General features: G+C 39.0%; 1 protein-coding gene across 1 annotated transcript in view; it reads left to right on the top strand.

Annotated features, from left to right (window-relative positions):
- syt3 (synaptotagmin III) overlaps positions 1-12,271 on the top strand; it is a 29,130-nt gene that overhangs the window by 13,987 nt on the left and 2,872 nt on the right. The window contains exons 6-12 of the mRNA XM_079456700.1: positions 275-457; positions 3,005-3,131; positions 3,405-3,623; positions 6,286-6,406; positions 6,971-7,142; positions 10,929-11,058; positions 11,725-11,815. Coding sequence (XP_079312826.1) covers positions 275-457; positions 3,005-3,131; positions 3,405-3,623; positions 6,286-6,406; positions 6,971-7,142; positions 10,929-11,058; positions 11,725-11,811 — 1,039 coding nt within the window. The 3' untranslated portion in view covers positions 11,812-11,815. The remainder of the gene's footprint in view (positions 1-274; positions 458-3,004; positions 3,132-3,404; positions 3,624-6,285; positions 6,407-6,970; positions 7,143-10,928; positions 11,059-11,724; positions 11,816-12,271) is intronic.

The following is a 12,271-nucleotide window of genomic DNA, read 5'->3' as shown; positions in this document are numbered from 1 at the left end:
TGATAAATAAAAGGAATAACTATTCTTTTTATTATCATTATAAAAATAAAAAACATTGTTTTACATTCATGATAGTATTCATAAATCATTTCAAGGAAAGTTCACTTTGCTTTCTTGATTTTCAAGGTAAAATATTGCCTGGCTTGTTCTCGACAGCTTCATCTTACTAGCCTCGAGCCTTAAACACCACATCAGACCGCAGCACCCGCTATGATGGGTGTTTGTGCTTTATATGCATGTGTGAATGAGTGTTCACCCTCTGTTCTCTCTCCAGGCCTAAGACCATTACTCACCAGCTCTCCAGTCCTGATTTCCACGGTGAAGAGAAGAGTGAGCAGCTGACCAGCATCGGTCAGATCAAACCAGAACTCTACAGGCTGCGCCAAGGAGACCAGGGGGACGGCAAACAGGGCGACACCTGCGGCAAAATCAGCTTCCTCCTGCGCTACGCCTTCAAGTGAGATCCATCTTTCCAGCTCCCATCCCCGCGGGAAATCGTCTCGTATGGAGTTGTTACACAATGTGGATCCTTGTCTCTCAATACTTTAGATGGTTAAAAATAGATCTCATCGTCAAGGCCCACAATTTGAAAAGGAGAGGCAGGGGAGTTGCAGTCAGCACAATGAGTTATAATCAGGCCCTCTGCGGGCAGCCCTCGCGCGTCAGTCCCGGTCCTTTATTTCGCCGTCACGAGGAGGGACATTAGAATAGTGGAAAGTGCTGATGTTTGAAAAATGAAGGAAGGAGAAGCTGTTTCGTTCATGAATTATATATGACCAGCCACTTTAAACAGCACAGCCTGTCAACACATAATAACATGGCGCTGTGTTTTGCCCAGAATTTACAGAGGAGGGAAAGAGAACGAGAAGACGGGCGAGAGGAGATTGATACCTCATTCTTCACACATTGGGAGAAGTTTAAATAAATGATTCGACAGATCTGTCCCCGTTCATTACATTATCAGTCTTTTTATGCTCCGCTGCTTCTGAGTTGGGCGACACACGAACGGGGGTTTTAAATTAAAGAAATGCAACAGGATATTGAATGATGCTCCACGTCAGAGTGAGAGCTGGCGGCCGAGATTATATCTCATCCCCGTGTGTGTTTAATTGACATCATCACACCTCCTGCTATGCTGTTGCATGTGAAATGCATCAATGTGAATGTGTCACAGCTACAAGCATTTTGGGAATAGCGGGCAGGTTGACACCGTCAGTCAGAGTTGCATCCCGCGGGACGCGGCTTTGTATCAGCACAGCGGTCGGCCGACAACACCTGTGGCGCCGCGGGAATAGCAGCCATTACTAACCTATTGTGTGTGAGGGTTTCAGCTGAATTCTTGTGTTTTATTATTTTAATTTATCCATCTACCTGTCAGATTCATGCTGAGTGGTGTTCATTGTGTTTTCTGGACAATATCTTTCAGGCAGTGTGAAAGCATGTATTTAGTTTGAGCTCTTGTTTTCTTTAGAATTATTTTATAGGGGTGGAGGGAGCCTGTCATTGGATAATGAAACGCCACTGTGACACTGCTACATGCGGTGTGGGGTAGGGGCGGCTTTAAATGAACACTCTAATGTCTGTCATTTTCTATATAGATCTGAGTGCTAATAGCACCGTACATTTCAAAAGACCAGCCTGATTTAAAGTCATCATGTTGTGTGCCATTGACATGAAATTGAATATCCCAAACAGATATCATTTGGGCAATTCCATGCAAATGTCAACCTTAAAAACATTTGGTAGTTAAAATACCCCCAAAAGCATTTTTTTCGAAGCATGATTTTCTATATCAAGTAAGTGCCGCCTTCACAATGGTCAAATCCATAACGGTGCATATTCCTCATAAATGGGCACTAACATTTTTTAATAACTGTTTTATGTTCTATGCAGAGCCATCCCTTCTTCATTTGTTGGGTATTATTGTTTCCGCATTTTAATTCACAGAAACTTTTTTGGTCATTTCTGTGTCATATAAATGTTTATTCCCCTTTTTTAAAATAGAACAGCGATATTTTCTGATGTTTATCAACAGGGGTTTTCTACAAACAGATGCTTTAATATTTTAGATGAGAGTCTGTATGTCACATCGACAACACAATATGTCACATCCATAATGCTTTAATTGCCCATATAAGTCTAGAAAGCTCAGAAATCACATTGTCTGGCTATAATAAGATGCTAGAGTATAATTAGATTTTTTTGTGACCTCCAGATTCCATAAGAAAAATTAATAATTTAAAACGTTTGTTTCCCTCTCAACTGTCATGAGCTAGTTAATGACACATTCTTTGTGATCGACATGTCTGTTTGCGGGTTTATTGAATTTCGGGATGTGCTGTCCCTCCCCCACTGTTGTTGATTTATTCAAGTGTCCTAATGAAGGGGGGATGCATTTGTTATTGCTGAGAGACACGTTCCAACAAGGCCTGATTAGTAACCACAGAAGTTCCCCCGCCTCTCTTATTTACATCTGTACAAACACTGGGTGAACCTCACGCTTTCAGAAGTTCACCATCACGCTGTGTTTGACATCAGACTGCAACAACCCACTGCAGGAATGACCTACAGTTTGGTTTATAATAAGCTGTGGGTTATTTATAAAGACCCGTGTCGAGGGCTCTCGCCAACCGCCACGGACATTGCGGTGCACATCAAATATTTATGTTTCGTATTCACATTAGAGATGTATTATCTCATTTATTCGCGTTCATACAAGATCCTTTAAGCAAACGCAGAACAAGTATCACTCCATCCGTCAATTCATTCCAAGCTGTTGAGTAGAGTTTTACCACTGGCACCTTTTTGGCTTTTTTATTTCCGGACTTTGGTGACAGCCATAGAGGCTCTGTGAATTCAGTGGCCCGGTTGTCAGTCTGTTTCAGCATAAACCTACTCCCCTGTCAACGCCGGTTAGATGATGCCGAAACAGACTCTAGCGAGCGAAGAAAGTTCCAGATAGTTCAAAGTGAATTACTCTGACATTGATGTGTCTTTCTCACAGCACGGAGCAGCTGGTGGTAAAGATACTGAAAGCCCTCGACCTCCCGGCAAAAGACGCCAATGGGTTCTCCGATCCTTATGTCAAGATCTACTTACTGCCTGATAGAAAGAAGAAATTTCAGACTAAGGTATCTTTTTTATTCTACTGAGGCTGCGACCGGCTTTTGCTGCCTGTTTAATAATCCACCGTTGAGATGGCAGCCCCTCTTAGGACTCATTAAGATCTAGATGCATTTGTGTGAGATTTTTTTCCCCCACTGCCCTAGTTCATATTAAAATAGATCTGTATCAGCCAGGGCATTTGAATTACTTTGTCGTTTGACGTTCTCAGCTTTTACACTTATCTAATTTATTCCACTTTAGCTCATATCTGCTCTTGATTCTGTCGCTCTGGTTTACAGGTGCACAGAAAAACTCTCAACCCTGTATTTAATGAGACGTTCCAGTTTAGCGTGCCGCTGGCTGAGCTGCACTCACGCAAGCTCCACTTCTCCGTCTACGACTTTGACCGTTTCTCCAGGCACGACCTCATAGGGCAAGTGGTGGTGGATAACCTGCTGGACTTCAGCGAGGGGACTGGAGAGAAGCCTATTTGGAGAGACATAGTGGAAGGAGCCGCGGTGAGATAATGCCTGAAATGAAATTTACATTTGTGCATTTGGCAGCAACCTTTATCCAAAGGGACTTGCAGTGCATTGAAGTTATTCGTTTTATCACCTTGCGCACTCCCTTGGGATTGAGATCTTATGCAGCTTTCTCTTTTAAATATCTTAAACATTTTCGGGCTTTTAGTGTTAAGCTATTATAGTTATAGATACCTATAAACCAGTATGCTCTAAAAAGATCATATTTGATCTCGTAATTCATATTCAATACTGAAGGCCGTTCCCTAACCCCACCCATAAACCCCTGGTCACCTCTGGTGTGAAAGCAAATCTCACTAAAACGTACAAATAAGATCGCATTTATTCATTCAAATTAGCCACCCCATAAAATGTGTACGAATTCCTATGAGATTGTGTTGAGTAAACTAAATGCTTCTCGCTTTTTTAAAAAAGAGGAGCCACTCAATATGTCCCACCCTAAGTTCCAGTTTCATTAAAAATTATCTTAGGGCAGTAGTTCTCAAACTTTTTCTTGTAAGGCCCCCTTTGTGTAGAATCCATTGCTTTGCGCCCCCCCCCCCAAATAAAGACTTATAATCTTAAACTAATCATTTTAATCAAACCAAAAACATATTCTATTATAAAATGCTGGAAAATCTATTATTTTGGTTGGTGGTCTTATTATTATTCTGATGTTTGATTTCACACAATTTATGATAAATATCTAGATTTCATAAAATGCAACACAGTTCGTGGTTCCATCTTGGGGCCCCCCAGAGGGGCATGGTCCACAGTTTGAGAACCACTGTGTTAGGGCAGACATGTTCAAGGCACTGGGTCTTTGAATAAATGGACGAATTATTTATTTAACCCTTCAGTAAGGTTAAATAAATAATAAATCTAAGCAGTATGATTTTGGTACAGCATTGTGTCAGCAGCACAAAGATTAAGGCTTTAATTCCCATCATGACATACAGTCAATCTCTTTGGATTCTGTCATTTGCTAAATGCATCGATGTAACAAATGTAATAATGTTAGCATCATATATAGCACTTCAATGAAGTGCACTAGTAAAACCCATTTCATATTTATGATACACTCGCAAGTGAACATCATGCATGATTTCATGCTGAGCTGCTGTCACGTCCTTGGGGATGTTTGTAACAGAGGTGTGAAGAGGTTCAGCGATGCATGCGCTTGTCCTTCTAGAAAAAATGACCTGAAATTAGTGAAGGTCACTTGAGCCGTGCTTTCTTGAGAGTACTTCTAAAAATGTCACAGCATTTTAAAGAGCGTTTGTTAGAAACATTTTTATCAACATCATTATTTTTGAATGAATAATGTGCCCGTACCTTAAGAACAGAGACGAGATTTGATTGTGTGGTTAAAGGAAATATGGCACAAGGTTAAAGGAGCGCAGATCTGTCAGATAAAGGAAAGAAGATCAATTTGGCACCATCTACTGTACTTTCCAGTCCGACATGACAAATTAAAAAAACGTCATGCTTGCTGGAGCGAATTATGTCTCACAATATGACCACATATGACTGGTGCAACTGGAATGTTTTTATACATCCTCCAGATAATCAGCTGCTCAGGTGGCGTTAGCTTTTTCCTGCCCACTCAGCTGGTTAGAAAATAACTTGAGGTAATTTTTCATTGCAGCGTTGTGGTGTGTAACAGAATAAAGCTCTGGGTGCATACAAATCACGTGTTTGGAGTCAAACCTAAGGCTGCCTGCTTCTGTAGTTCTGTAACACGTATCCCAGATGCTTGACGTTTTTGATGAAATACTGTAGCTCTTTTTTGTTTACCTCGGCTGCTCCTGTGCTTTTTTCATTATAGCTGATGATAAATTCTGTCTGGCAGAACAGGAGCTTTAGACAAAGATGAAAAGTCTAGACAAAGAGTTTAGTAGGAAAAACGGACGCAGCATCTCAACACGTGCCTTTCAGATCAGAGGATCCATCTGTTTTTCATTAATCACATACAGTACAAGCGCTAAAGTTTTTTTTGGTTTTGTTACCCGTTCCAAATCTGTATACATTTCTTTGTCTTTTGAACACAGAGATAAGAATGTTAGCAACTTTCAGTTTTGGGGCACCATTGACTACCATTGTATTTTTTCTATGGTCAATGGTGGCCATAAACTGATAGTTGCTTACATTCTTCCAAATATATTGAAATGTGTTCAACAGAACAACAACATTTATACAGGTTCACAGGTTATACATGATATAATTTTAATTTTTTGTTTTCCTTTACATAAAGCTTTACTCCCCAAACAGTCTTTTGATGTTTATTCCAGTGCAATTACTTGCCCCATAGATTTATATGCTAATAGACAGCCTCATTGACTTCCACTTAGCGTTTATACAAAATGAAGGAAGAGAAATTATTTTCCATGGTAACAGTTCTATCTGTGAGCTTTGTTTGAATTGATCCTGAAACATTTCTTTTAGAAATAAACTTTGATTTAGTGTTGACAACCACATTAATATTCCTTCAGTACTGTACATTTGTAAAGATGCTTTGAATTTGTTACAAAATGTTTTGAATCACCATATGGAAAATATGTTTCATTTCATTTATTTAGCATTACATGCAATAATAGTGTCCAAATCCAGCACAGCCTTTGATGTGATCTCTTGCCCTTCTTATGTGTTTCTTATGCAGGAGAAAGCTGACCTGGGAGAGCTGAACTTCTCACTGTGTTACCTGCCAACAGCTGGCCGATTGACCGCCACCGTCATTAAAGCCACCAATCTGAAAGCCATGGACCTCACAGGTTTCTCAGGTAAACGCCCACCCAACCCATTCTCCCTTCCGCTCTAAACTTCTCTTTTAGTTAATCGCAATACCTCATCAGTAGCTTATTGTTAACATTCAGCCGTGATGAAACCAACACTCATTAATAACGTTAATGTCACACGTCCAGCATGTGACTAAGGTAATAACAATAAAGGTCATAAAAATATCAGTTTTCCAAGCTGTGAATATTATATAGCGCCTCTGAAAAGTTGAATGTCAAAACAGAAACGCCTCATAAAGGCATCAACATGGCAGTCGTAAGGATGAGAGACATCCTTAATAAGTGTTGGCTAATTTAATTACTGTAGAGAGGCTCAACGTAATGTACTAAAGATTAAAGGACGTGATTTTGTTGCATCATGGTGCGTTAGGAATGTTTGGCGCAAGCATCATTACACCGCTTCTAATATATCACTAATGCTAATACAATAATTATTGATGCAGTTATTAGCATTAATATTAATGTAGTGGATGCATTACGTACAGCTGCTGAAATTCTCTCGTTTTATCTTTGTATCCTTCTTTATAGTTTTATCTTGTTATTTTTCAGATCCGTACGTCAAAGCATCTCTGGTTTGTGAGGGTCGACGGCTGAAAAAGAGGAAGACGTCCATTAAAAAGAATACTCTTAATCCTACGTATAATGAAGCTCTGGTCTTTGATATTCCTAATGAGAACATCGAGAACGTGTCGGTGATCATCGCTGTCATGGATTATGACTGGTAAGATCACGACAGCTGTTCTCCTGTTGAGATGCCGCAATGTGTTAAGCTCCGGGCAATGATATGGCTTGACAGGCAGCATACGCTTTTGTCTTACAGTGTTAGTTCAAAAATAAGAATTCTGTTTTCATTTCTTCATCCCTTTGCATTCCTGTAGTGCATTGAAAATATTTTCTGTGTTGAACGCAAAATGAGCATTTAGCAAAATGTCCAAGCTGCGGACCAAGGACGGTTGTATTCACCATTCACTTCAATAGTATGAAAACAGCTGCGAAATGTTTAATATTTGTTTACTTCCCTTCTGTTAAATAAGATATAGACATTATTGACAGCAGTCTGTTGATGTCGGGGATATGGTTCTATTCTGGCCAAACTCCCACTGTCACGGATGGACAGAGTGGAGACAACAGCGAATGAAAATCTCCAGGTGTAACGAAACAGATCCAGCAGAATAAAATTACAATACTATTCACATCGTTTCATTTACATAAGATACACTTGATATAACCAAGTAGTTAATGAGCTGGTGTATTGAGAACAAGGTAAAGTAACAAACTGAAGACGTGCAATAGATCTCTGGTGTGAAATTCCTGAGAGCGTAGATTAGTGAGCACTATGGCAAAGGGCTGTCATGCAGGTGATAGTGCTGCAAATGGAGGGGGATGTTAGGAGCAACTTGCATCCATGCAACAGACAGTCAGCAGATAGAATGAACGCAGAACCTAAAACAGATCTGAAATGTTGAGGAATTGTTTATGTTATGATCAGGAGGCTCAACTAATGTGACCTACCTGAATTCATGTGATGCTTGATTTTTGGGTACAATGTCCCTTTTAGACATAAACAGAGAATGTGCAGAATGCCTTGTCGATTTTTTCAGGATCATCAGGATCTCATTTAGCTGTATACACCTAATGTACATTTTACAATAAAAAAAGCAGCATTGCTGATAGTGATGGATTATTTGTTGTATAATTATTAAATTAGAGTTCTTCCTGCACATATTTGTTCTGCTAAACATAGGACCATATGCCCCTGTGTGTCAGATTCGTTCCTGGTGGACGTCTGCACTATTTTGCATGAAGACATGACACCTCATGAATATACATGGTGGCCTAATACTAATGGAAACAGTGTCTGGGGTTGAATGCAGCCAGTGTTTCTTGTCTGGTGGGCACACCTTAGGTCACCTCGATTTGTTTGCGTGTGTGTGTGGCTTTCCTGCAGCCTCCTTCAACGTTATAGCCCCTCAGAGTCACATGTACAGGTAGCTTGAGTATAAATAGCTTTACTTTTTAAGTAGGCAGTATTCCTGCTGCTATGTGTATGCCCAGGTTTTGGTGTTCTTTTGAAGAACAAAATATGCCTTGCAGAAATCATGAGCATACTAATCATGCATCAGATGCTTTTTTAGGCAGTGCTGAGAAAATTCACATCTGAGTTCTCTAATGTGTATTTGTCAGTGGTCTCAGAGATTCTATCTCTCCCCTATGGCATGCGGCACACCACCAACCCTTTAACGAAGCAGCTCGCCTGCACGCCACAGATAACGCCCAAGTAATGGCTCTTAGCATTACTGCATGCCATCTGTGCTAAAAGCCTATCTACTGGATAAGAGTCATTTCTGACATGCTAAACAACAATTTTGCAATATGTTTCCATGTAAGGATTCAAACTAGCATTGAGTTGGGAGATAAAGGTGCATGCAAAATAAAACAAAATTTCTTGTTTGAGATGAAGTATTTGTTTTTCAAGCAGACTGCTTCAACTAAATTTGCTTACATTATCCTGGCAGCCTTAGAAAAAGTCAAGTCGTTCGTTTAAATTCAGCAGATCTGGGAAAAACAGCGGCTGTGATGAGCTCAGATTGAGGACCAATAGGAAATCAAGATACATTTACTTGACAAGCAAAATGACATTTACATTTAGTCATTTAGCAGACGCTTTTATCCAAAGCGACTTACAAAGAGTTCGGGGAGCAATTAGCAATTTTTATGTCATAAAAAAGCAATAGTACAATAGGTGCTAATACAAAGTTACTAGTTTCAACAAAAGCTAGACCAATACCTGTTGAGAGAAGAGGGTTGTCTGTCAAGTAGTCGCAGAAGAGGTGTGACATGCTTTCTGAAAAAACGCTGAATGTAATGATTATGCATAAGGTGAACACAAATATTTTGAAATTTTGAAAAATAAACTAATAGTAATACGTTAATATGTAATAAGTTTCATAATTCAATCAACTTTTTTCATACAGATGGTTTTGGTTGTTTAAAGCACAGACTCGCTTAATATTGATAATTGTTTCGGAATAACATGCCATAATCTTATGTTTTTTATATTTGTACTGGAAAGCAAAATCAAAATATTTGTAATATAATTGTCAACATAAGAGGCTGGACAAAAACCTTACTGGCACTTATTTGTAATTGAAAGATGCCATTATGCGCTATGCTAGATCAACATCCTTTATTGGGTTTTAAACAGCATATTTATCAAATACTCATAAACCTTATCCCTATCTCCAACTGAAAACTAAAACTTTCCCTAAATTTAAAGGGACAGTTTAACCGAAAATGACTGATGAATATTGAAAATTTTAAACCAGCGAAGAAAATCTGACAGTGAGAAAGAATATCATACAGGTTTGCAAAGTGTGACTAGCATGCTAAAGAAGAATAATTTGTGGTTTCCCAAATAACTATTTAGTCAAAGATTCTTGTAAGAAACATTTATTTTCCACGTCTTTAGTCTAAATATCTGTTTACCACTAAAAAACGAACCATTTATGAAACAATGGTTTTTCAGCATTGTGAATCACTTTTTTAAGGGTGTACTACCCCCACCAAAAATATTTTAAGAAATTCTATTGAATGTTGTTAAGTGCCTGAGCCTGAACCCTTTTTCTAAAAATCCTATTGTTGATGTTGATGCAGAAACATGTCCTACTGAGTAAATCACAATTTGGCATGACATCCAGCTTTTTAATGGCCGCTGTTCTCCTCAATCGTTCCAGCAATCAGAGAAACGGACAAAAGTGATTGTTTTGCTTGTTATTTTATCTTCACTCTAGAAGCTTTTCATACTCACTTTTCAGGTAATTAAATGATGATGACACCTCTCTATGTCTCTCTCTCTCTCTCTCTCTCTCTCTGCACATTTTCTCAGCCTCTTTTTCTTTATCCGTGTAATCAGTAGACCTCACATAAGCCACATCCCATCAGCCCACTGTTACGATTCTTCACGCAAACAGTTCCATGTGCTCCTGCTTTGAGCTTCTGCTTGATTTTGTTTATCCTAATTCAATAATTTGGATGTACCTCTGTCTTTCTCTGCTTCTGTTCTATCTGTTTGTCTGTATAATTATATGATCCCTCAGCCTGTGTCTGCGTAATTAAAGGACCATGTGTAAAATCTTCTCTCAATGTGTGTGTGTGTGTGTGTGTGTGTGTGTGTGTGTGTGTGTGCGCGCGTGCGGGCGTGAATGTCTGTGAGTGGGTCTTAATGGGCAGGTTGGTTATATGACATAGCGTGTCCTGTCTGTGTCTTTCTAATTACATGATGGCAATTAGGTCTGCTTTTATATCTTGTTAGTTTGTGCTCCTGAAGGTCTTCTATGTCTCTTTTCCTTTCCCTCTCTCATCCATTTGTTGTAATGGATGCACTGTGCTATAGGTCTGGGCTTCATTTTTTTAGCCTAACTGCATTAATTCAATCTCTCTCTCTCTCTCTCTCTCTCTCTCTCTCTCTCTCTCTCTCTCTCTCTCTCTCTCTCTCTCTCTCTCTCAGTATCGGTCATAATGAGGTGATCGGGATGTGCCGTGTGGGCAGTGATGCTGATGGGCCGGGAAGAGAGCACTGGACAGCCATGCTGGCAAATCCCCGCAAACCTATTGAACACTGGCACCAGCTGGCGGAGGTAGGCAGCTTGACCACATGGAATGTGTGTGTGTTAGCATGTGAGAATCAATTAATGTGCACCGTGTGTTGGGAATGCCCACGTCCTTATTAAAACGGCTTTAACCTTGATTTTAACCTTCATTTTTGCCAGTTTGTCCTTATTAGTGAGACTGGTGAAGAAGGTGAATGAGAAAAGAAAGATAGAAAGAACATTATGATTACATAATGAGTACTTAATAATATTTAATACCAACTTATTTATTATTGGTGAGTTATAATGCAGAAAAATAATGCAGAGTGAATTCAACGTAAGAAAAGTGTAAAAACAAGAAAATGTTTAGCCTGATAACAACAATGAATTGTGTACCTTAGAATCTTCATTCTAAAATATATGACAGAGACTGCATTTAATACATTAATGCCATGTTTTAACAAACAATACCAACTTCCTTTGTTATATTATATATATTATGTTCTAAAGTATGTTACAATGCAGTGTACTATTAAAATATGTAACCATGAAGTCCATATACAATAATGGATTTTTACTTGTGGTTACAATTATTTATGAAAATTCCAAGAACATTTTTTGAATTGTAAGGGCACATTTTCTTATAGACGTCACATAAAATGTTATCAAATCAAGAATGTTAATGTATGTTGTTTTTAATGTCCACCTCCCCAGGAGAAATCCATTACTTCATACGTGTCAAAGAGTGCCACCCCCTCCCCTAAGCCAAACATAGTGGTGGACAGCCCTCACTCTGAGTAGAGATGTGAGTTTACACACACAACAAACAGTATGTTACTTCACCAAATAATATATCTTATGTAACACTTTTAACCCTCCTGGTGTGTGTATACTTCTTATAAAGAGCACCCCTATCACGTTCTTTCTTCTGTGGAATACAGACGGTTGAAGAATTTAAACCTCACAGGATTAAAAAGTGTCCCTTATTTCGGCTGGAGCAAGAGCTTGCCTAACGTTTCATAAAAACTGAAAACAATATTATTTATTTATTATATTGTTGATAAGTAGCCATGTTTAAATGCAGGAAATGATTCATTCCGTCTAACTGATGACTTCAGTAGGACTAGTCCTAAACCGTTGTGACTGTCTTGAATTCTGTATTCAGAATTTCGACTTGTATGTTCCACAGAAGAAAAGGTAAATACATTTCTGTAACTCTTTGAATAAACTAATCCTGTAACAGTGCTTTCTCTCTCTCTCT

Source organism: Barbatula barbatula (genome assembly GCF_947034865.1).
Source record: "Barbatula barbatula genome assembly, chromosome: 5".
Taxonomy (NCBI): Eukaryota; Metazoa; Chordata; class Actinopteri; order Cypriniformes; family Nemacheilidae; genus Barbatula; species Barbatula barbatula.
This window is presented reverse-complemented; position numbering and strand designations above follow the sequence as displayed.